The sequence below is a fragment of the Cervus elaphus genome, chromosome 11, assembly GCF_910594005.1.
Source record: "Cervus elaphus chromosome 11, mCerEla1.1, whole genome shotgun sequence".
Lineage (NCBI taxonomy): Eukaryota > Metazoa > Chordata > Mammalia > Artiodactyla > Cervidae > Cervus > Cervus elaphus.
This window is the reverse complement of record NC_057825.1, coordinates 90,493,970-90,520,284: the sequence shown is the minus strand read 5'-3', so window position 1 is coordinate 90,520,284 and position 26,315 is coordinate 90,493,970. Positions and strand designations below refer to the sequence as shown.

Here is a 26,315-nt window from a genome sequence, read left to right as displayed (position 1 = left end):
TATCTGCCAACAAGGCATTTGTTCAACTTAGTATGGTGTATAGCCGTTAAAAACAGATACTGTGGTGTCTTTAAAATGATTAAGTTCATCAGTATAACTTCTTTTTACTATCAGTAAAAGATGCGCTGTTTTAGTGAAAAAATCAACCTTTGAAAGTACATATAATTTGCTCTGTTTGGGTAAGAAAATGGTCTTGAAGGCTGGATACCAAGTCACTGTCAGTTATTATCCCTCAAAGATGAGATTATGGATGATAGCTTTTCCACTGTCCTTTTGTTTTTTTTTTTTGAGTTAAAGAAGTTTTTCTTAAATTTTTTTGCAGAGAGCATTTTTTGTTTTTGTAAAGAAATACACAGTAACACTACATCATTTATGGAAAAAAAAATTATACTCCAAAGAAGTAGGTCTCATTCTACTCCCTTACACCCTCCACTGCAGCGCAGTCTGCTGATAAACAGCTCTCTGTGTTATAAAATGCTCCCTCACTTTGTCCGGTAAGAGATTTCGTTGGTTTCTGGGGGCTTAGGCACAAACGTGCTGAGGCCCCACTACGTGTGCCTTGGCGTGTTAGGCGTTCTGGATCTCAGATTGCAAAGAACTGACTTTCTATTCTGGGAGACTTTATCTCCTTAGGTTTGGGTTTCTCTCTGTATCAACATCTGGGTACTGACATCATCAACTGTTGGGTTGTGAGGGACAAGTAGTTGGAAGAATAGAAAAGTATGTGACACGGTGCTTCCTGTGCCCCATAAACAATAGGTGCAAATGGAGTTCAGAGAAGGGATAAATCTAAGAAGCCGATAGCAGTATTCAAGTTTTCCTAAAGGAGATAAGGGCTTAAGCAGGATCTTGAAGGATGGTAGGAAAAGGAGGACATTTTATCCAATCTTACCAACATGAACTTTTATAGATTTCCTTCCTGGTTCTAAGATTCTGCTCTCATATTTAAAGATGCATTGAATCAGATAAACCTGAGTTCAACTTCTGACTTGTTTCTTTATTGGCAGTGAGCTTTTAAGCAGTTGTTTATTTGCTCTGTGCCTCAGTTTCCTTATCTGTAAAATGGGCATGGTAATAGTATCTTCCTCTTAGAATAAAATTAAATGAGACAGTGCCAAAAAAGCATTTAATATAATGCCTGGCCCACTTTCAGCTCACAACAAATGTAATTTTTATTATGCTTCCCAAACCCTCACCCCCAAGTTGCCACCCAGTGGTATAATTTCTTATTTTCTATCTCTTGGAACATAGTTGCCTTTCTTCCTCCCCGAGTTTACTTTTTCAGTTCCTAACTGACCTGTTGAGTCTGTCTCATTGCCCTTGGCTGGTATCTATGTGTTATGCAACTGTTTGCCTGATTTCAGACTGTTGGCTTCATTACAGCCTCCTGCTTGCTCACTCTACTTTCCCGTGATTCTCATATCCCAGCCTCCATATGTCCAGACTCCAGGACTCACCACCAAACACAGAACTTGAACTGAGAGGCAAGAACCTGTTTTCATTCTTCTCCAAGTCCAGGCTAAAACTATGGACACCAGTTGCCCCCATGACTAGAAGCTGACTTCAGAATCCCCATGCCAAACTTAGATATCCCCCAGTACTGTCCTGGCTCCACGGCCATTTCACTTCCCCATTCAGCTCTGAGTGTCAAAGGCAATGCCAAAGCGTTTCTGAAGGCCTGATTCTTTTGAGCAGTGAGAGGTCTTGCCTAGAGTGGAAGCTGAGCTAAGCCACCAGCTGCTTCCCTCATGTCATGGACCCTGGGTTTTGCTGCTTTTATGGTCAAGGCCTTGCCAACTGTAGAAACAATGAGCCTCTTTAGCACCCGTGTCTCTGCCATAGGGTAACCAGAGACAGAATGACTCCTTTCCAAAGGTGACTTTGCTGGCCAGAGCCTATCACCTCAGTCTGGGCTCCCTGACCACATTTTACAATTCTTTTGGATCAAACAGAGTACTCTGTGGCCTTTTCTGGTTATAGAGGTCTCATTGTTTAATGGTCAGTACAGGCCTTTTGCAAACGTATCCTGGCTTTGGAATCTTAGAGGGTTTAGCAAACTTTACTTCAGTGGAATATCCTTTTTTTTTTTTTTTCTTCAAGCATGAAACAGTGAATCATAGAAATAAATGTTGTTGGGTCATCTGGTCAGTCTCCTGGGTACAGCTACAGGGTGTTTCCTTTAGAGTCCGGTCTAGTCTCTGTCCAGTCACTGTTTAAATGTCCCAGATGTCAGGGCATCCTCATCTCCCATAGCAGCTCAAAGAACAAAGTAAGTAGTGTTTTCTTTCAGGCTTCTTTCTCCTGCCTGCTACCCTTCCGTTTGCCCCATACTGTACAGCAAACCCAAGGAAGAGCATCTCTCATACAGGCAGAAGCGTTACTTCAGGAATACCCTTAATGACAAGCCAGGAGTCAGGGCAGAACAGGTTCATGTTCACTTGTGAACTTGCAGACTCCTGGAAATGCGACCAAGAGCAGCTCAGCTCTTCTGTTGAGTTTGGGGCTTTGGGAGTCTTCTAGAGCTTTAATTTCTCTCACATGGGCAGATTTCTCTCCCCTTCTTTCTGGGATACCTATTCGGTGTTTTCTCTTTTGTTCGGAGCTGTGAAAAGGAACTGTTTGTTTGACTCTGAGTTTCCCTTTTTTTAATTCCCCCCACCCTAAACCCATAGCTCTCTTCCTCTCCCAAAGAAGAAAGAGGAAAGCAAGCCACAATAATACTTCTGTAAATTTATGACCACTCTGTAATGTTTAATCACAGCTACGTGACTGGGGGCTTCAGAGCAGGCGTACAAGTTCAGCGCAAGGTGAATCTTGTCTGAGATAATCTGAAAGTTCATTCAGAGGTGAGGGCAGCAGCCTCTTGCAGACGGGTGAGGTTAACAGGAGGTCACCTGCTTTTTTTTTTTTTCTTCTGGTCTTCTCCCCTTTAATGTGTAAACAAAGGGAAAATGTAACTTCCAATGAACTTGGCATATGTTGTGCTCACGCTAATCTTGGCCTGGCCAACTGTAAACAGTCCAATATCCTGTGGCTGAGCCTTTCCACCCATTCTCCGCCCTTTGGAGAGCATGAAGAAACATCAGCAGAGAGCAGAGACCAGCACCTTGTGGAGGCAGACTCCGGTGCCCCCGGAGAAGCCCCAGGAGCCCAGCGGGGAGGCCCTGGCGAAGACTGCAGACTGACGTTTTTGCTGTGATGTATTCAAGGGCCTCCAGCACATTGGCCTCCTGTGATGCTTTCTGACAACCATCAGTCAGCATGCATTTATTGAGCTTCTTTTCTGCCCCACTACACAGTGCTGAACACTAAGAAGTAAACATGCATGGGCCCTAAGGTGCTTTCAAGTTGAAAGCCAAGGATACCTATGATCTGGCCCTAGAGGTATGAGGATGAGGGAGGGGACATTGCCAGCATCCGGAGAAGGCTGACCACAGCTTCTGGATAGAACCCTGTCAGAAGTTCCCTCTATTGTAGGGCTGTGCTTTGGTTTCCATCCCATTTGCGGACAGACATGTCTCCAGGCTAGAGGATTCCAGAAGCTTATGGAGGCAGTATCTGTGGGCTGTGTGGAGACCCATAGCCTAAGCATCAGCAGCTTACAGTGGAGCAGTGGTTATTTGATGATTTGTTACCAGCTCTCATTTGCCATAAACCCAATTCCTTGGGCCAATATAGATGTACTTGGGGAACATACCTCTGCTGTACCTCAGCAGCTCTCTTGGGAATGTGGGAATGTAATTAGTATTCCAGTATGCAGAACAGGAATTACTAATTAGTGAATTATCTATTCAGTTCCGTTCAGTTGCTCAGTCGTGTCCGACTCTTTGTGGCCCCATGGACTGCAGCGCCAAGCCTCCCTGTCCATCACCACCTCCCAGAGCTTACTCAAACTCATGTCCATCGAGGCGGTGATGCCATCCAACCATCTCATCCTCTGTTGTCCCCTTCTCCTCCCACCTTCAATCCTTCCCAGCATCAGAGTCTTTTCCAATGAGTCAGTTTTTCGCATCAGGTGGCCGAAGTATTGGAGTTTCAGCTTCATCATCAGTCATTCCAATGAATATTCAAGACTGACTTCCTTTAGGATTGACTGATTTGATCTTGCAGTCCAAGGGACTCTCAAGAGTCTTCTCCAACACCACTGTTCAAAAGCATCAATGCTTCGGCACTCAGCTTTCTTTATAGTCCAGTTCTCACATCCATACATGATCACTGGAAAAACCATAGCTTTGACTAGATGAACCTTTGTTGGCAAAGTAATGTCTCTGCTTTTTAATATGCTATCTAGGTTGGTCATAACTTTTCTTCCAAGGAGCAAGCATCTTTTAATTTCATGGCTGCAGTCCCCATATGCAATGATTTTGGAACCCCAAAAAATAGTCTCTCACTGTTTCCATTGTTTCACCATCTATTTGCCACGAAGTGATGGGACCAGATGCCGTGATCTTAGTTTTCTCAATGTTGAGTTTTAGGCCAACTTTTTCACTGTCCTCTTTCACTTCCATCAAGAGGCTCTGGATGAAAGACAAACATGAATTATCTGTGGCAAGCATTAACTCTTAAACCAGCTTCTTGAACCCCTTACTCATTTGAGGAGTATTTAGGGAATGTGGGCTTTCCCAGCATTCAGCCAGCACAGGACTTTTTGAGTAGTATGAGACAGTAAGAAAAGCTCGGCAATCCTGAGCTGCCAACAAGACGCAGCCTTCAGCTGGGAGATTCCCTGTGTGCTGTGCTTGGTAGCCCTCTGTGCCCAGGAGATAGAAACCTCTGTAACCTCACTTACTACCAAGTATTTCACAGCTAACATGGGCCCAGGCTTGTGTCAGGTGGAAGCAAAGGGAAAGATCCTGTGCTGAAGGAGCTTATAATCTCCCCGAGGGGCAAGACAAAAAATAATAATTATATTTAGGAGTTTAAGCTGGGTTTTGATACTATCAAGTGAGCCATTGTACGTGGAGCACCTAATAATAATTAGGAGTTTAAGATGGACAATGATACTACCAAATGAACTATTGTGACAAAGGCTTCCTAAAGGGTCTCTTTAGAAAGGGAAAGAGACTATCTATGTCTGGATGGGACATAGAGAAAAGAGGGGTATTCCACATGAGAGAACAGCATGAGGGCATTGTGAGGGCAGAGATGAATTAGTCAGCTTCGTTGTCATTTTCTTCTTTTCCTTCTTTCATCATTATCATCATCATAACTAATATTTGCTGAGCATTTACTGTGTGCCAGGCACTATGCTAAGTACTTTGCCAAGGTAGGCATTAATATTTCCACTTTCATGAGAGCCCAGGGCCGCAGAGGTGAGACACAGTGGAAATTCTGAACTATAGCTCCTAGGCAAATTGACTTGGATTTGGCTCAACACCACTCGTCTTTATAACTCTGAAGATCTCTTAATCCCCTTCCCTCTGCTCCCAGCCCAGTGTTGTAAAATGTTTGATCTTGAGACCCGTAATGGGGGCGGGGGAAGGCGTTGGGAAAATTTAGCTGCTGAAGAGGACACTTGCAGTCAGGAATGGGGCTAGTCTGTGGAGAGGACTAGTTAAGGGCTGACAAGATGGCGGTGATTTGCCAGGGCACTGTGGTAGCTCCTTTGGGGTTATTTTCTTACAGACATGTGAAAGGTCTCAGGTAGAAAACTAGATTGTTTCTCCCACAGCTTACCCACTGTATTTAAAGTGTGGGTGGTCCCCTTTCTGTAAAAGCCACTGCTTATAATCTGGCCCTTGAAGGAACTCAGCTCCCAGGAAACAAGCCACATGGACAAATGCTAATCTGGAGAATGTCCATCTGCCCCTGGCTCACAAATAATATGGATGTGAAAGCCCTGGGGTCAGGAGAAGGGAGTTGTAGCTTGAATGAAAGCCAGGGCTCCAGCCTATATTACATTGAAGCAAAATTTAGACAATTTTTGTTGCTTTAAAGTTCATGAAGGGTAATATTTAGTTGCTTTTTAGAAATATCTTTGAATAGTAATGACGCCCTGTGATAAGAATGTTATTAACTATAATAACAATGTGAAATTTTCAAGTGGTTTCACTTACTATGTCTCTTTTCATACCTTTATTCAATAAATTGGAGCAGGTTTTTTTGTTTGTTTTTTAACAAATTCACATCACTGATTGATTCAGAAAACCATAATGATTCATTTGAGACCTTACAACAAGCCATACTATAACCCAGAGATAATAAACAGGAAGATCTTCTGTAGGATAAAGGTTCCCATGCCATCAAAGACCTTATTACTCTGGCCATCCAAGAAACCAGAAGCTTGATTTATCTTTGCAAAATAACAGAAGAATTCTTTTCATTCTAGGATCTCGGAGAATGACACTAAATTCTCCCCCAAGGAGGCTTCTTTCTTCTCCTAATTTCTCCTTCCCACCAAGTCAATCACTAGCTAATGGGCATTTAGGTGCTTCAAGTTCGAGACAGAAGAAAACAGCAGAGTTTGCCATTCTCTGCTACCCCAGGTCAACCTCATCTTTGAAAATACTGTAGAAACTTCCTGGTCCATTCCCAGAGGCTCTGAAATGAGAATGTAACTTCCTGACTTTACTATTCAGAGAAGAATTATTTTGTGTTTATCTTCATTCTCGTCAGAGTGGGTGTGCTTCTTTATTCCTCTGCATGTTCTTTCTCAAGGAGAGATGGAGACCCTTTCAGTTACTCTTTAAGAGCCTTGACCTGGACCGAGATTCCTCTGTGCCACTGGCTGTGGTGTCAGGTTCAGGAGGTATTTAAGTTGCCTGTTAATTGACCGGACACTTTGCTTTCATTTCAGATATGTACGGTGGTAAGGATGAACTGACACCCCTTTCTATCTATACTCACCTAGAATGCTGCCTATTCCTTGCCAGCACTACAGGTTCCCTATCAGCCAGAAACACTGGCTGACACACAGTTTGTGCAAATTCCCATCAATTAATGAGTTTGAGAAATACAGTGTAGTATATTTAAATATGCTTACACAGTGGAGAATACTCTTTGGCAGTCAGAAATCAGTGAACTCGGTTCACATGGATCAGCGTAGGTAAATCCTAAAAGCGTTCTCTTTTTCACTAGGGTGTTGTTTCTTTACAATGTTGCATTCGTTTCTGCCGTACGGCAAAGTGACTCAGCGATGTGTGTGCATTTATCCCCTCTCTCCTGGACTGTCCTCCCACCACCCCCCCATCCCAGCCGTCTGGGTCATCCCAGAGTTCCAGGCTGAGCTCCCTGTGCTGTGCAGCACGTTCCCACTAGCTACCTGTGACAACAAAATACTGAATGAAAAAAATAAGCCACAGAATGTTGCGTACAATGTTTTAGTATATATGTAAAGTAAAACACAAAACATTACCATATATTGTCTCTCTAGTGTTGTTGTTGTTTAGTCACTAAGTCTTGTCTGAGTCTTTGCGACTCCATGGACTGCAGCACACCAGGCTTCCTTGTTCTTCACTATCTTCCAGAGTTAGCTTAAACTCTTGTCCATTGAGTCGGTGATGACATCCAACCATCTCATCCTCTGTCACCCTCTTCTCTTCCTGCTCTCAATCTTTCCCAGCATCAGAGTCTCTTCCAGTGAGTCAGCTCTTTGCATCAGGTGGCCAAAGTATTGGAGTTTCAGCTTCAGCATCAGTCCTTCTAATGAATATTCAGGGTTGATTTCCTTTAGGATTGATTGGTTTGATCTTGCTGTCCAAGGGACTCTCAAGAGTCTTCTCCAGCACCACAATTCAAAAGCATCAATTCTTTGGTGCTCAGCCTTCTTTATGGTCCAACTTTTACATCCATACATGACTACTGGAAAAACCATAGCTTTGACTACACAGACCTTTGCAAGCAAAGTGATGTCTCCTTTTTAATACACTGTCTAGGTTTGCCATAGCTTTTCTTCCAAGGAGCAAGCATCTTTTAATTTCAGTCACCATCTGCAGTGATCTTGGAGCCCAAGAAAATAAAGTCAGTCACTGTTTCTACTTTTCCCCATCTATTTGCCATGAAGTGATGGAACTGGATGCCATGATCTTAGTTTTTTGAATGCTGAGTTTTATGCTAGCTTTTTTATTCTCCTCTTTCACCCTCATCAACAGGTTTTTTAGTTCCTCTTCACTTTTCTGCCATTAGCGTGGTATCACCTGCATATCTGAGGTTGTTGATATTTCTCCCAGCATCTTAATTCCAGCTTGTGATTCATCCAGCCCAGCATTTTGCATGATGTACTCTGTATATAAGTTAAATAAGCAGAGTGACAATAGACAGCCTTGATGTACTCCTTTCCCAATTTTGAGCCAGTCTGTTGTTCCATGTCCAGCTCTAACTGTTGCTTCTTGACCTGTATACAGGTTTCTCAAGAAGCAGGTCAAGTGGTCTGGTATTCCCAGCTTTTTAAGAATTTTCCACAGTTTGTTGTGATCCACACAGTCAAAGACTGTAGCATAGTCAATGAAGCAGAAGTAGTAAAAGCGTAAAAGCTTGGGCTATATGTATCTTAGGGGCTTCCCTGGTGGCTCAGATGGTAAAGCGTCTGCCTGCAGTGCAGGAGACCTGGGTTCTATCCCTGGGTTGGGAAGATACCTTGGAGAAAGAAATGGCAACCCACTCCAGTACTCTTGCCTGGAAAATTCCATGGACGGAGGAGCCTGGTAGGCTACAGTCCATGGGGTCGCAAAGAGTCGGACACGACTGAGCAGCTTCACTCACTCATGTGTATGCTGCGTCTCTTCAGTCATGTCCGACTCTTTGTGACCTTATGAACTGCAGCCCGCCAGGTTCCTCTGTCCATGGAGTTCTCCAGGCAGGAATACCAGAGTGAGTTGCCAGGCCCTCCTCCAGGCTCTTTCCCACCCATTGATAGAACCCACATCTCTTACATCTCCCACATTGGCAGGAGGGTTGTTAACACTAGTGCCACCTGGGAAGCACTTTAAAAAGAAAAATCTAGGAGATTGCATAATTAAATCATGATGGTAGTCTCCTCCAAGAAGGCATAAAGGAGGGGGATTTCACCTTTACTTATGTTTTATTTCTTGAAAACAAAGGATCTAAACTAAATTAGACAAATTGTTAATGTTCGTTCACTAGGGCTAAGATGGACTTTATATATTCTTTTTTTTTTTTTTTTCCAGTGGGTTTTGTCATACATTGATATGAATCAGCCATGGATTTACACATTCTTTTTTACTTTATTTTTTAATTTTAAAAAAAAAAAACCTCTTTCCTTCTCATTCACCTGATCTAGGCATTTGTTCTCATAGATTTTGGTTCTTCACTAGCTGGTTAAATTGCACCACATAACTGAAAGAAAAGTTGACTAGAAATCAAGGGCTTATGTTCTAATCCTGCCTGCGTTCACGGAAGCTTTGCCTGTGACCATGAAATCTTTCTTGACCTGTTTCCTCCTCTGCAAGACAAAGACATGGCCATCTTCTCTGCAGTTCCTCACAATTTGTCGTTTTAGCAGGTTCATTCCTGCTAAGTGATGAGAATTACTCTCTGTGTACTATAGTTGTTTACTTCCCAATAAGGAATTCTCTGGATTTAGAATCTTAGAGCTAGAAGGGACATTAATGTTTCTGGTCATCAGTAAGTGTGATTTTTAGAGGAATCCTACTTAGTAGTAGGACTGTCTGCTATTGGCAGGTCCAGGGCTGTGATGCTGGGCCCTGATTGATTTTCCTAGAAATTAAACGAAATAAGATGAGTAAGTTGCCTGGCCCAGCGGAATCTATCGCATAGTAAGTGTTCAAGAAATGTCCAATTCATTCTTCCCTTGAACACATCTTAGCTACTCCCCTTTCTGCACCTTGACTTCCACTAGTCTTTTTGTCTGAAATTCCCTCTGTCCTCTTCTGTATTTGATCTAAACTGTGCCCATCCTTTTGAAAGACTGAAACTTGAAATCATTTGGGCCTCTCCCATCTTTCCTTGTCCTGAATGCCTTCATTTGGCTCGCAAGGACAAGTGACATGCTCCACAGCACTTTTTATCAAATTTGTTTAATTCCACTATTTCCAAAATGACCTTGAGGTGGCTCATTAGAATGATACATAAAATATAATTAGGAAAATAGGATTGAAAGGAAGGGAAGAAATTTAATGAAAAAGAACCAGCAAATACCCCAACCCCGTGGGGCTGAGTCTCTAGCCTTCCTAGGAACTAATGTTTACTTCGCACAGTCTTTAGGAGGCAGAACCCTTCTGTGGCTTGGAGTTTATAGAGGGGAAACAAACAAAAAGCATCCCTTGGAGGTTGAAAACCATTTATCGTCTAACACTTCTTTAATTGGTCTATTGATCAGTTCCAAAATTGGCAGTGGAATATGAGTTGCAGTTTTACCCAATCTCCAACCCCTCACACACAGAACAAAATAGATTTTAAATGCCTACCTTTCTGGGCAAAGGGCCTTCAGAAGCTAACCGTCTAGTACTGAGTCTTTTGTCCAGACCCATGCATATTTCCCAGACCACTGAGATTCTAGCTTTTTCTAAACTTATTCGGGGTATAAGGATGCTTCCTGCTTAACTACCCTTTTGATGTCAGATATTTTTTCTTATGCCAATCAGGAAGTTCCTGGACTGTAATTTGTAATGACTCATATAAGACAAGAAATAGTGTTCTATAACTAATGTTTCTAATTTATCCACTTACAAAAGAGAACCCAAACCATTTTCATTATGAATTTTGATAGTTTTTCTTGCAGGTTATCTAACCAGTATCTCCAAACTTTTTTGATTGGCCACTACTGTTGACAAAGACATCTTGAGGACTCACCCCAAATATATGTATATGTATAACAATTTATTAACAAACTGTAATTAGATACTGAATGACTACAAAAGAATAGTCCCATACGCACCCTTTTCCCCACCTCAGTTTAAAAAACAGAAATTGTATTACCTTTGAAAGTCTATGTGTATGCCCATGTGCATGTACATACTCATGTTACTATCATTAATATTTCAAGGCACAATATGTACTTAGGCTAAGTTAAGTTAATTGTTCACAAGAGTGGATATGAATCATGTTTTAAATAGCCTTTTTATAATTTCAGGTTTGGCAAACTGCTTTATCAAAGTCATCATTGTTTTTTCCTTGTAGTGTGGATGATGAAGAACTTGCACATGATCTGCAGACTTGTATGCTCTGCCATTTTCTTGATGCTGCTTACACTTTATTGTTAATATTATCTTCAATTCATGGTGTCTTTACAGGGGTATTTTTAAACCACTTATTTATTTTGACCAGAGAGGGAAGAAGAGTAGTGTAGTTAAAAACTCAGCAGTGTAGTGCCCAGTCCGCCTGCCTAGCACACTTGAACAGATCACAGTATGCTGGCAAGGAGCTAGCCCGCGGCTCCCCCTCCTCCTACCTCATCTGTGGCAGCAGTGCACCAGACCAGCGCCTGCCTGCCTTGCCCTTCCCCACCCAACAAGGGGCGACTCAGCCAGGGCAGTCTCCCATCCTGCCCTTGAACATGTATGCACAGTGTGGTTATTGTCACCCTGCGGCAGGACAGATGCTGTCATGAATGAGAAATGGCCTTACAGTACCGTCTCAGACACAAAGGAATGCTTAGTGTTAAAATTTTTTGAATTTTGGGAATCTTCCCTCAGACACCAATTGATGACAATGGGAGAGCCGCAAGCCTCCCTGTCTTTCCTTTTCTCTTTACCAGGGTAGTATCAGAGGTGAAAAGTTTAGATAGCAAACCTATAACCCATATTTATGAGGCAAATAAATATTTCCCAGAGTGACGTTCCCTTCCAGGCGAAGCTGCCGACGTGTAATGGGTTTCTGATAAAGAGCTGAGTGGAGCTTCCACCCACCTGGCAGCTGGGCTGGAGGGAAAACAGGGAACTGCGTAGCCACCATTTGCCCCTTGCCTGCTGCGCTCATCCAAGGGAGAAAGAGGAAGAAGGCAGAGCTTTTGGGAGGCCCCAGGGCCAGTCTATAGAGTGGCCATGGTTGCAAAACTCAGGTTTAAGCCAGAGCCCTTTAACCTATAGAGATCCAGAGAAACTTGGAACCTTTCCCCACTCCAGTTTCATAGCCTGTGGAAAATCCAAAGACCTCTTTGAGATTTCTGTGGATCCCTAGATACCTCCAGGCTTCTTGTTTCCTGGGTTCCCCTTTCCACAGTGTAGCTATGCAGCTTTCTAGGTGTGAAACTCAGCCTTTAAAAAAAAAAAGTCATTCACCCAAGCAATTAAGAACAGATCTACTGAATTGTCTTAAGATTGGAATTGAGGGTATGGATTTTTAGGGGCGATTTATATCATACAGTACACAGCAAACAGCTTTGAAAAAGTCAGTTAATCAGCCATCCCAGATTTCCAAAGTTGTTTGGGGCCATAATAACAATAACAATAGGAATTCCCTTCTTAGCCCTTCTCACACATGTTAGTTGTCTCCTCTCTTTAGATTAGCTCCCTGCCTCTCAGAAACCAGAGCAACAAATTCTGTCCACTTTCTCCACTGCATGTCTTGGCATCCTTGGGGATCTCACAAAGCAAGAAACACATTTTTCTATCCTTAAAAAATTATGCCAGATGTTAAGATAATGAAGTTTTTGCCATCACATTATAATCAAAATTGTCTCCCTGAAGCCATTTTCTTTCCTTCTTTTTTTTAATTTGGTGGCTATTAGGTATTTTACACCTGAGAAAATTTCAGACCACTCTGTCCTCCCTGGCCTGAATCTAGAGGCAAATTTTCTCTGTAAGGGACTAGGTGATGAATATTTTCGGTTTTTAGGCTGTAATGGTCTCTGTCACAACTACTTAACTCAGCTGTTACAGCATATAAACATAGACAATATGTTAAGGAATGAGCATGGCTATGTTCCAATAAAACTTTATTTGCAAAAACAAGTGGTGGCTGTAGTTTTCCATCCCATGATCTAGAAGAAAGCAGATAGCAGCTTTGATGAAAACAAGTAGAGAAGGCTCCAGGCTAAAATTCAATCTCCTTAGCTTATTAGCATATGAGGCCATTTATCATTTGCTTCGTTGGTCCTGCTTATTCACTAAGGCAGTCTCCACCTACCTGGCTCAGGCTTAGATGCCCTTCTTCTGAACTTTCTTTGCACCCTGTTAGAGTGTATCTCATAGTGCTCACATCACTCTGTATCTGTTATTTACTAGACTGATTTCTCAGAAGTAGAAGTGTCTGCTTCATCCTTTCATGTGCCTGGAGGAGTACCTGATACTTTGTTGGTACTCAGTTTGTGTTTGTTAAAGTAACTGCTGCTTTCCCTTTCCTGTGTTTGCCCAGATTTCTGTGTCAGGAAGTATGGGAGGCAGACAGATGGTCTGTGAGTGAGAGGGGCCCAGCACCAAGGACAAGGGAACTGGGGGAACCCAAGGAGCTGGGGGAACCTTGGGCAAAAAACACAAATGAGTCCTTAGTCAAGTCTGTGCTTTTTGGTGGACTTCCTACAATTGTTCTCTTCATCTGCCCTCAGCTATTGATAGGAGCTCTTGTATTTCTGTATCCAAATGAGAAAAACAGATTTGGTGACTTACCTGGGGTCACACTGTCAGTTGGGGGACCTCCACCCTGAGGGTCTTTTATTGTGCTAAACTGCCTCTTAAAAGTCACTTGGGCATTGATGTTTATGAAAAGTACTTTGTAGTGATACGATTGGTTTCATCCTGTCAAAGGCTAGAAGTGCCCCCCCCCAAAAAAAAAAACCCTGACTTAGTGTTCTATATGTTTGAAAAATGAAAGTGAAAGTGTTAGTTGCTCAGTTGTGTCTCTTTGCCACCCTATAGACTGTAGCCCACCAGACTCCTCTGTCTATGGGATTCTCCAGGCAAGAATACTGGACTGGGTTGCCATTCCCTTCTCCAGGGGATCTTCCTGACCCAGGGATCAAACCTGGGTTTCCCACATTACAGTCAGATTCTTTACCATCTGACTGCACTTTATGTGGTAGCCATGTTCTGAAGAGGTAGCATATTTATAATTTTGTCATTTAGACTATATGCTGAGTGTTCCAGAGGAATGTATTATTTGAAATCATTTTGTCATCTAACCTGTTTAACATGAAGATTTCTTCTGGAGTATATATAATGTGCAAGTTCAGATTTTCATGTATCAAGTTTACTTCAAGGACATACTTTGGGAGCACAATTCTCTACAGGACTCAGTGTGCCTTTTCAATAGAAAACATGTAAAGAAAATCGCTTCTAGGCAAAAGAGAAATGGCTCTGGTCAGTATGTCTTTGTGTCTGTCTGTGTGTACCTTCACTCCTGTGGTCCTTTGTTGCCCGTGGAATCTTTAAGAGGAAGCTCTCCCTAACGTGAGGTAGGCCCCACGCTGCCTGCTGGAAGCCAGCCCAGTTAACTCGTTGAAGCCAAACATCTGCTGAATTCCCATCACTAGTCACAGGATCTTCCCCTTCATTCCCACTCATTTGTCATAGCTCTTATTGCTCCGTTGATGTTTCCTTCTTGCCCAGACAACCTTCTTTCTAGTGCTGGTCAGAAGGACCCTAGGTTTAGTCTATTTGGAAAGTTTGTTCTGAGAAATAAATTTTAAGTCCATCCCATCATCTAACCAATATTGTTCCTATAAAGTGTCAGTTTTACCTATTTTAATTCTATTTAACGTGCTTTTACTGACTACCTGCTGGTAATCTAGCCTTATGCCAGTCCCTGTTGTGGAGTAGTCAGAAGGAGGAAACATGATCTCTATCCTTGTGAAGCTCCCCGTCAACATGAGATGAGACTCATATCTCAAGAATTAGCAGTGAAGGTGAGAATATATAGAACAATTCTCCTCACCAAAAGTAAGCATGGTATGAACTGGTTTAGAAACTAATGCTAGTCTAGTAGTGAGCAAACTTTGGGAGATAGAAGGACAGGGAAGCCTGGCGCGCTGCAGTCCACGGGGTCACAAAGAGTGGACACGACTTGGCACTAAACAACAGCAGTGGGAACAAGCAGGGCATTCTTCACTAATCTTTTCATTTTTACTTTCTGAGCTTGGGGGGGATGGTAATCCTTTCTGACTATGAGAACACAAGAGCACCCTTGGGACCATTTGCTTGAATATTAAGCTGTAATTCTCCTTTACCCATGAACAGCTCATTCATTTGAATCACTTCTGCATGTTCTGTTGGAGAAGTATGTATGTTGATAAGCATGAACAAGTATGTATGTTAATATGCTTATCTTGATATCTCATTTCTAAGGTCTTTCCTAGAAGTTTGCATTTGTTCTACCATTATGATGCTATCTACACTCTGTCCACGTTAACTCACTGTCTGGCTTTGAACTAGTTTGCACTTTGACGCATTTGAATTTTGCTAGTCTTTCCTAGCTGCCATAAAAAATGAAGGTCTGTTCAGAACTTTGACCTAGCCTTAGGCAAGTGCTTTACCCAGAATCAATGAAGATTTTTAAAACTAGACAGCTATCGCGTCTTGGGGAGTAGAAGCCATCAAGCCATGTCTACTACTTATTTTCTTTGTGACTTTGAGCAATTTACTCATCCTTTCTGAGTCTTTGTCCTCCCCACTCTGCCCACCCCCCACCACCCCAAGAAATCAGAACTGTAATTTGAGTCCTAGAAAGCCATGAGCATGTTCTGAAACAATGAAAATGTATTAGAGACAGCTTTAGAATTGCCAAAGCCCTAGTTAGAAGTGATATAGCTAAAATTCATTGAAGAGGGGGAAAAAAAAAAGCTATTCCTAGAATTAATAGCTTGTTTAGTATAACCTGATATCTTTCCGTGTCATATCCTTTCCTACTGTACACAGTTTTGTATAATAACCAATAATCACATAATTTATATTTTTTTATTAACCTTTGTAGTTTATAAGATGTCACAACAACTACTACACTAGTTTTTCTGATAAATACCATAAACAAATAACTCTGTGTTAAGAGGTCAAAGCGTCATTGATGATTGGTTGAGTTTGCTTTTGATTGAAGAAGCCGTAACATTTATCAGTATGTTCTGCTCTGAAAATATCCAATACTCCTGTTCCACCAGTTAAGTGATAAAATGCCCCCCAAAATAATGTTTGATCCATCCTTGAAAATGGCTTATATAGCTTATAAAAACTGTACTAATATGAATAAATCAAGAATATGATTAATAAGGAATTAGCACCTTTGGTGTGAGTGCTAGGAGTACCATTAAGTGAAAAAAGCAAAAGTGCAGAAGAGTATCTATAGCATGCTACATTTCCAGTGAAAAGGAAGAGGATATAAGAAAACGTACACATAGCTTCTCATTTGTACAAAAGAAGTAAAAGAAGGATAAACCAGGAGCCATATTGGTCACCTGTGAAGAGTCAATAGAAAAGATGTAGAAAGAAATGCAGAGAATAGAGCAGCTTAGTTGGGATGAGGAAAGAATGATACTTCTGAGTATACTTTTTATAGAACTCTGATTCATTCACCAAAATAAATTATTTAAACCAATTAGAATGTGAGGGGGTCCAAAATGGAACACAAGCAGTGAAAAATAAATCTTAACTAAATTGTGAGAGAATAGCATAATCATACTGAAAGGAGTGAGGAAGAAAACAACTAACCTAAGTAATTTTGAGATGGCTGAGTGGCATTACTGACTCAATGGACATGAGTCTGAGCAAATTCAGGGAGATGGTGATGGACAGAGAAGCCCGGCGTGCTGCAGTTCATGGGGTCACAAAGAGTCAGACACGACTTAAAGAACTGTATAAAGTACTGAACTACAGTTAGTAAACTTGCTTTTCTCACATGGGTGTGGATTAGCAATTCTGAAACTACTTTAGACTGTACCAGGATGAAACCAGTAAGTAAAATACAATGAGAGCCAGGTTTCTCATTGTCAGAGAAAGAAGTGATAAATAAGGAAAGAAGGAAAGGTAGACTGAATCTTGTGGTGTTGGCCTGGAATATGAACTGACATAAAATATGAACTCATGATTTTAAAATATATTCACAAAGAGATACAGAAGTAAATATAGATATGTTAATAAATGTACATATGTTTCCTAGCCCTGTCCATTGACAGAGCTTAGAAATAATAACACCACAATAGGAATGAGCATGCTAAGGGCCCAGATCTTGGTTTCTAAAAACTATTCTCCAGTACAAGGAACCGGAGCTCCGGAGAAGTGACTGGTTCCAAAGCAGGGACAGGGAATGTGCAAGATGAGCTTGGCACATCTTATAGCACCAGCAAGTAAGGAATTGTTCAAGAAAGGATAGACAGATGGAAAATACACAGGAGAGCCAGTCTGCGGGCATCCCTGATGACCAAAGCTGGAACAGTTTGAACAACAGTATGAATAATGATTGTATTAGATTATAATCTGCAAAATAAATACCTGTGAGGTCATACTGATATAAATAAATGGACAAATAAATGGAGAAGAAGGGACAACACTTTTCCTCATAGGAGGATTTCATTTAATAGCCTATATATATATATATATATTAGCATTATTAATTTATCATAAATGTTGTTATAGACAAGATCTACCAGTGGATGTTAACGTTAGTGGACAAAAGTTTGAGGAGAAACAGGATATTTTCTTAGTATCAAAGTATATCTCCCACAAAAAAATATTAATTACAAAGGTAAAAATAATAATTTTGCAAGAGAGAAACTTAACCACCTAAGCTAAGTGATCATTATTGGTTAATATCACCAATAGTGAAATATCATGTACACCTGATATGATGCACTAAGAAAGGGACAGTTTCACTTCTATAGTGCTTTTGCAAAACAAAGATGCATAACCTCAATCCAAAGTTTGTTAACCTTGACACTACTGCCATTTGGGATTGGTAATTCTTTGCTGTAGGGGCTGTCCTGAGCACTGTAGGATGTTTACCAGCATTCCTGGCTCACTCAGTGCCAGAAACATCACCTCCACTACCACCACCAGCCTTGTTACAACCAAAAATGTCTCTAGACATATTTCCAGGTGTCCCATGTGAGGCAAGATCTCCCCTCATTGAGAACTACTGCCTCAGTCTAACCATAAGCAAATATTGGGCAGACTCAAATTAAGGGACCTTCTGCAAAATAAATAACTAAGAGTAATTTATAAGTGTCAAGGTCTTCAAAGATAAAAATGAGAAAATATACTGGAAGAGTTGTAGAAGACATGATTAAATGCGGTGGGATACTGAATTGGATCAGAAAAAGGACATTAGTGGAAAATCTGGTGAAAATAGAATGAAATAGTTTAATAGTATTGTACCAATGTTGATTTCTTGGTTCTTATCATTGTAATATAATACGTGGACATTAGAGAAGCTGGGTAAAACTGGGCATTAGAGGAATTGTCTAAACTATTTTTGCAACTTGTATGTAAGTCTAAAATTATTTCAAAATAAAATTTTTAAAAAAACAAAGTCTGTGACTGATGGTAATAAAATGCAGGCAAATTTCCATATCTGACTCAGTGACAGAGATACAATCATAACACATTTGTTTTTGCTGATGTGATTCTCATCACCTCAAACACTGTCTGGTAATCAAAATAAATTTAAACCCAATGCATATGTGTGTGTGTGCGTGCGTTCTGAACCACAGTTTATATATGCTGTTTAAATTTTGTTGTAAGTGAAAAACCTTGTAAAATGTTCACGTGATAGTTCAAAAAGAAGAGGAATACTTAATAGCATTTAAATCATTTGGCTTGGATTATGGTTATTTGTGTTTTTCTTTTATTCTCCTTTGTGGGGGGAAACCATATATTTTAACATCACTTGAAAAGCCAGTCCCTGTCCTTCCACATACTAGATGCTTCTAAAAACATTTGCTGAATTCAGTGGTTTATGTCTTCATTAAGACGATCTGAGACAAGCAAATATCCTTTATTATTTATGTTTCAAATCCTAATAGTAAATATTAGAAGAAGCCACTCACTTGAACTTTTTAAACTTAAGAAGGTTATAATTTTTATGCAACTCTTAAGAAATACAAATAGAATGAACATGGTGCAGGCCCACAACATGATTCTGTAAATTCAGTGAGAAGTCATCACATGGAAAATCAGGAATTTTAACAATGTTCTGACACAGAAGTAAGAATTCATCAGAAGTCAATTACATGGTAACCCACTCTCTAATGAGGGTTCCTGGGGATGAGAGAAGTGAACTATTCCCATGGTTGTGTTAGCATGTTGCCCCAGCCCATCTAGCCTCCCAGGTCTTACCAACCAAACCAGACCTTTGGCTGTGGACCCTCCTGACCATTGCAGGACACAGGGCCCATGTGTGCTCTGATCTTCTCTCATAATGAGACTAATTCTTGCTGAAAACATCTGTTACAGGTGCTTCTTTGTGCCCATACACCACTTAACACTGGTCCAGGCACACAGTCATCACTCAACTCTTGGCTAAAGCCACAAACTAATACCAAAACAGAGGGTGGATGGAGGGCTTCCCTCATAGCTCAGTTGGTAAGGAATCCACCTGCAATGCAGGAGACCCTGGTTCGATTCCTGGATCAGGAAGATCCCCAGGAGAAGGGATAGGCTACCCACTCCAGTATTCTTGGGCTTCCCTGGTGGCTCAGCTGGTAAATAATCTGCCTGCAATGTGGGAGACCTGGATTTGATCCCTGGGTTGGGAAGGTCCCCTGGAGAAAGAAACAGTTAGAGAATTCCATGGACTGTATAGTCCATGGGGTCACAAAGAGTCTGACACGAGTGAGCAACTTTCACTGTCACAGGTTGGGTGGAATAGTGGAGTTACAGAAGCCCATCTGAAATGTCTCTTGAGTTGTTGCTTCAGTTGCTCAGTCATGTTTGACTCTTTGCAACCCCATAAACTGCAGCATGCCAGACTTCCCTATCCTTCACTATCTCCCAGAGTTTGCCCAAACTCATGTCCGTTGAGTCGTGATGCTACCCAACCATCTTATTTTCAGTATCCCCCTTTTCCTTCTGCCCTCAATCTTTCCCAGCATCAGGGTCTTTCTAGTGAGTCAGCTCTTTGCATCAGGTGGCCAAAGTATTGGAGCTTCAGCCTCAGTCCTTCCAATGATTATTCAGGGTTGATTTCCTTTACGATAGACTGGTTTGATCTCCTTGCAGTCCAAGGGACTCTCAAGAGTCCTTTCCAGCACCACAATGTGAAAGCATCAATTCTTTGATGCTCTATCTTCTTTATGGTCCAACTCTTTCATCCATACATGACTATTGAAAAAACCATAGCTTTGACTAGAGGGACCTTTGTTGGCAAAGTGATTTCTCTACTTTTTAATACACTGTCTAGCGTTGTCATAGCCTTTCTTCCAAGGAGCAAGCGGCTTTTAATTTCATGGCTGCAGTCACCATCCACAGTGATTTTGGCGTCCAAGAGAATAAAGTCTGTCACTTTTTCCACTTTTCCCCCATCTATTTGCCATAAAGTGATGGGACCTGATGCCATGATCTTCTTTTTTTGAATGTTGACTTTTAAGCGAATTTTTTCACTCTCCTCCTTCACCCTCATTAAGAAGCTCTTTAGTTCCTCCGTTCTTTCTGCCATTAGAGTGGTATCATCTGCATGTCTGAGGTTGTTATTTCTCCCAGTAATCTTGATTCCAGTTTGTAATTCATCCACCCCCACATTTTGCATAATGTACTTTGCATATCTAAACTGAGTACATGTTTAGATAGTACCAAGATGCACATTAAACATGAAATCATTGTTATAAGAAAGCTATCCCTTTGTAGTCTTTGTGATGATAAAGTGAATATCTCATTGTTGCACTGATGTTTAAGTTATCTTCTATTTATGACAAGTTAGAATGGTTTCCCATTTATGATAGTGGTGTAAAGTGTTCTTTTAAATTTTTTAATACCAAAATGTGAATCAATGCAAAAATGTTAAATTAATAATTACACTTGCAGCATGAGAATATGGTAAAAATTACAATTTGAATTGAAACCAGTCTCCTGCCTTTGACACTTCTCCTTTTTCTTCTCCAACCCCTTCCTGCTTGTAAATGTGAAGAAATAAAATATCTTAAGGTGCATACATAGTATTCTAGTTTCTGTGAAAGAAAGAAGAGGAAATAAGGAATAAAATGTGTATCTGTTTATCTTTACAAATAGAAACATCGTAAGGGCAAATTCACAAACAATGGAGTTGGGCACCTATAAGGCATGGTAGAAATTGGGGTAAAAGGGATACAAGAAGGAAAGACTGACACTTTTTCTGAGTTAACATTTTTGTATAGTTTGACTTTTGGAAGCATGTTAGTGTCCTACATGTGTAAAAAAATAAATTACAAAGGATGGGAGGGAGGAGCCTAAATGGAAACAAATGAACCCGGTTTTATTTAGATGAATACCATAACCAAACTGAAGGGAGAATTTTAAAAAAGACTAATCCAAGTGGCTTATGAACATAGGTTTTGATTTTACCCACTCAGTGTTAGGTTGGAGGGAGAACTTCAAACAAATCTTGACCTTATTTTTTAGTAGGTTTATTTTGCAGTGGCTTATACAAACAATTCTGAACCGATTTTAGATGTATTATTGAGCAAATTAGTAGATGAGATGATGTTGTTGATAATTCTAACTGTGGACATGTGACATAGAGGAAGGCAAGAAAGAACTCTCTGAGAATGATTAGAATTGGAGCTATTGGTATAAACTCATGATATATAAAATATGTGTGCATGTGTACATATGTACACACATATGTATGTGTATGTGTGGATATATTTATATGTATATATTTCCTAGCTGTGTCTCCTGAGAGGGCTTGATACCCCATAGATTGTCCCGTAGTAGCAATGAGCTCTCCTAGCACCCAAATCTTGATCTCTAATAACATTCCCACTAAAAGAAACAGGGCTGATTTCAAGAACTGAGCATGGTAGATACAAGATGAACCTGCACCACCTTAATATGCCAGAAAGTAAGGAAGTCCTGAAAAAAATCATGGGGACGTGCCACAAGGGCACAGGCTCTAGCTTGAAGGATCTCCCACTGCTAAATCTGGGACAACTTGAGCACCAAAGTAATTAGGTATAGTAATGAATATAAACTAATTAAACAGTGGAAACCCATGAATCCATACCAGTAATAAAATAGATGAATTAATAGTGGAGCAGAAGTGAGCACTTGCTTATGGTCAAATGCTGAGTGACAGCTGATAAACTTGGAGGGAAGGATGGAATCAGTTTGAAACCATCCTAGTGAAGACTAAATTGGAGAAGCATCTTCAATAGATGCTAAATCTAATAGAAAATTTTAATCAGGAACAGTATGTTCACATGATCTCCTAAATTGCTTCCTAGTTACAAAAGAAAAAATAATATCTGGACAGTGGAGAAATTAGACAACAGCTTATCTTGACTGGGTGAACAAAATTAATGTCGCCGTTGAGAGATGCATGAACATTGTGCACATCCAGATGTGATGCCCTGAGGACGACACAGCATCACATGTAGGATTCTGGCCAGATACGCATATCTTATATCTTATGATGAGAAAGCATTAGGAAAGTCAAAACTTAGGATGAAAAAGGAGGCAGGGAACTTTTGAAGAGTTGATATTATTCAAAAATGTCAATATCATATAAGAAAGGCTGTGGAAATAGTCCAGATTAAAGGAGACTCAAGAGCTAGCTAAATGTAATACCTGATCCTGAACAAACAAAGAAGCTATACAGGACATTATTGGGTCAATTTATAAAATTAGAGTATGAACTGTATCAAAATTAAATTTATTAGAGTTAAAAGCCATACTGTGATTATGTTTGAGAATAGCCCCAATTCTTAGGAATGTTGACATATTTGGGGATAAAGGGCCATGATATGTGTAATTACTCTCAAGAGACTCCAAGAAGAAATACTGTATATGTGCAAAAAAAGAAAGAACACAAATGATGGAGCATGATGGGTAAAATATTGATGATGCATGGATCTGGGAGGAGGGTATATAGTGCTCCTTATACTATGCCTATTCTTAGAACTTTCTGATAAATTGAAATTATTTCCAAAATGAAAACTTTTAGAAATAAAAAATTAAAATGTGATCATGATGACACACGTTCACTGATGACAGAATGTTCATCCTCGGGAGAGACTTTATTGAGATCTTACAAGGCAATTGCATGCAGTGAACTAGGCTGAGAGGCCTAATTCACCTCGGAATATCATAGTCTGGAGATCAAAGTGCCATGATAAAGAGGCCTACTGGTTTTCTTGTTCTTCTGTTCTAACTCTGATCTAAGGAATCCAGTAGAGCTGTACCCCAGAGCAGGTTGACTTAGCTAAGTCTTACCCAGACTCTAGTTTATGTCCATCTGTCTCAGAGGAGACCACCAGATCTAGGTTCAGGCCACTGAAAAGGACTGTGGAAAGCAGCATAGACCCAGAGTGTGAGCTGTAGGCTCATGCTGGTTGAGCTTAGTAGAGTTGTTTGGCTTCCAGGCCAAGCGTGGGATAAACTAGCTAGCTTGTCATCCCAGAGGTTGTAGGCTCAGTACTGGCATTGAGAGACTTTGGCAAGAATTTAAAAATAGGAAACCTTGGAACTAAGTTATGAACTGCCCTCCACACCCTATTGGTGATTTACCCAGGTTTCACCATCCAGAAAGACATGGTGTTCTTTGCAGTAAATCAGAAAATGCTGATACCATCAATTCCATCACTGAAATTAAGATTCTGTTAGTAGAGAACAAAATGAAATCAGTTTTATTAAATGTATATATATATAGATATAGATATATGTCCACATCTGAGAAATAATACCTAAAATAGCTTTAAGAAATCAGGTTTTCAAATTTTTCCAATTAAACTTATTTGTTATTCTTTCATGTTTCTTTTGTTAGGACCCTAGCATGCAAACAGCAAAAAGCTCCCAACATTTTTTGTTTAATTTTCTAAGATAAAAAAAACTAATTAAGGAAATGCTATTTTTTTCCATAGTTTCTTTCCTTGGTGTTTGAGGGAAAAGCACAATCTTACTTGTAGAAGACTTTTAAAACGAGGGACACTCCAAGTGCCTATCACGTTCCCTAGGAGGAACTGTCTCGAGGGGTCTTTAGGCTGGAAATACCAAGATTAGGATAGGAAGTCAGGGAAATTTTTCTTCTAAAAGAGAGCTCTGTGAGGCCTTGGGGCAGTGAAAGGAAGTGGTAGAAGCCCTTTTACTTGCCAACTAAAATAAGCATGACCTAAAAGAGGCCTGAGAGGGCCGTTGGGGCCTTGCTGACCCAGGCCAACCAACATGTCTGTCTCTCTCCCCGTCTCCTCTCATATTTAGTATCCCTTTGTTGGCTGAGGGTGTAGGGGCTTTTCTCTGTTTTAGTTTTGGGACTTCAGCCAATTTCCATCCTGAGGAAGTTCTTAACATCTATTCTAAGAGAATGGATAGCAGAGGAGACGGCCAACAGAGCAAGGCCCACACTGCCTGTTTGCCCAGCTCCCCAGTGAGGAAGACAGAGGAGGAAGGTACGCCTAAGAGCCCAGACTCTGGCGTTGAATTTAACTCTTGGCTTCTCTGCATTAGTTCTGCACAGAGAGATTGTCATCTACCTATCTTCTTCAACTGTTATCTCTTGGAAAAGAAGTAGGGAAATGCCCTGAGTCCAGAAGTACTTATATGTATCTCATTGCTAGAAAGACTGCTTGAAGGCCCTTCTTCTATGTAATGATGTGAGTCTGGGGCACATCCCCTAAAAGTTTATACAGGGGAGCTAACAGCTTCCCTTTCATCACCCCTACCCCACCTTTGAAAGACACTGATTTTTTTCTTTTTTAGCTTTATTTAGTTATGAGTTTTAAATATTTGTTAGACAGATACCTGAGGCTAAAGCTGGCTGATAAGCAAAGCCTTTGACAAAATGTATTTAGTTAGCAGATTTCTGTCTGTTCAATCAGTGTCCTCACAGGTGTTGTATATTGCCTTCATGTAAATATTATAAGGTCCATTTATGTCTTGGTTCAGTGTGTTTCTGTGCTGTCTGCATATCCTGTTCGTTTTTGGCATGTGTCTGTATCCACTGAGTAACTTAGCAAAGTCAACACAGCAAGTCATGAAATTCATACTTGAACCCAGACCTTTCAACCTGAAAGCTCATATAGTTGCATATGGGGCACTGGACACACCCACCTTTATTTGTTCATGGCTGAATTCTGAGCTCCTAGAATGGTGCTTGGCACATGGAAGACATTTTGTAAGTATTTATTAAGTGAATAGGTGATTATTATGATAGCCTGGTGTTTTGATTCAGTCCAGTGCCAGTTTCTTTCCAGGCCTGCCTCTGAGAGCTCTCAGAGCCAGCATCAGCAATGCAGTGCTTCTGGCAGAGATGACTCTACCTTGCAGTAATTACCTGTTTATTTTCTTAGTTTTGTTACTATAGCCATTCTTTCTCTTGTGTGTGTGTTAGTCGCTCAGTCATGTCCAACTCTTTGCAATCCCATGGACTATAGCCCATCGGGCTCCTCTGTCCATGGAGTTCTCCAGGCAAGAACACTGGAGTGGGTAACCATTCCCTTCTCCAGATGCTCTTCCCAACCCAGGGATCAAACCCGGGTCTCCTGCACTGCAGGTGGTTTCTTTACCATCTGAGCTATCAGGGAAGAATCATACTCTTTCTCGTATTACAATTTTAATTTTATTTTTCAAATCTAGTGGGTAGTGAAGGGTGCTAGGAGTTTTTGAAATCCTGATTTGTCTTATCTGTCTGATTAATTACTGGAGTGGGGTTTGGATATTTTACAGCTTTTGGATCTCTTCATCCAGTGGGATTGGTCAACCTACCTTGCGGACTACGGTCAGCCCACCTGCAAGTACCTACGGGTAAACCCTGTGACAGCGCTGACCCTGCTTGAGAAGTGAGTGCCCACCCTGTGGTCTGTTCTGAGGGGTGGGCCGTGGGGAGGGGGATTGGTACAGAGGAGAATTTTCTCTTTGCCACTACCTTGAAAAGATGGCAAAGAGGCTCCACTCTTAAAGCCGCCACAGGTGCTGTCAGCAGTTTCCATCACTGGATTTGGCAGTTCAGTCTTCCTTTTGGAGCCTCTTAATCCCTGAGCCCCAGCAAGCTAAGGAAAGTGTGGGTCAGGGGAACTGTGACATTACCTCAGAGCTTACCTAGAGATGACAGGAGGAGAAAGGAAGATGCCTTAGCTTGGGGCTCAGATCAGCCTGGTGAACAGTGAGCCAGCCCCAGTATTCTGGGGTGTGATGATGGATGGAGAGCATCCCCACAGAACAGATGGCTTCTGTGGTTCCTGGCAAAGAAGCTCCTGAAATTATTTCAGCTGCCCCACCAACCCTTGCCTCTGTCAGATTGAGCTTTCTTATGCTGAGTAGCCCAAGAAAGCTGCATTGGAAGTGTCTAACTCT

The 26,315-nt window shown here is 41.0% G+C and overlaps 1 protein-coding gene across 2 annotated transcripts in view; it reads left to right on the top strand.

The window, feature by feature from the left end:
• Positions 1-26,315, top strand: part of EXOC6B (exocyst complex component 6B) — a 664,516-nt gene that overhangs the window by 630,554 nt on the left and 7,647 nt on the right. For both annotated transcript variants that reach the window (XM_043918361.1, XM_043918362.1), the window contains exon 21: positions 25,689-25,801. In XM_043918361.1, the coding sequence (XP_043774296.1) occupies positions 25,689-25,801 (113 nt within the window). The remainder of the gene's footprint in view (positions 1-25,688; positions 25,802-26,315) is intronic.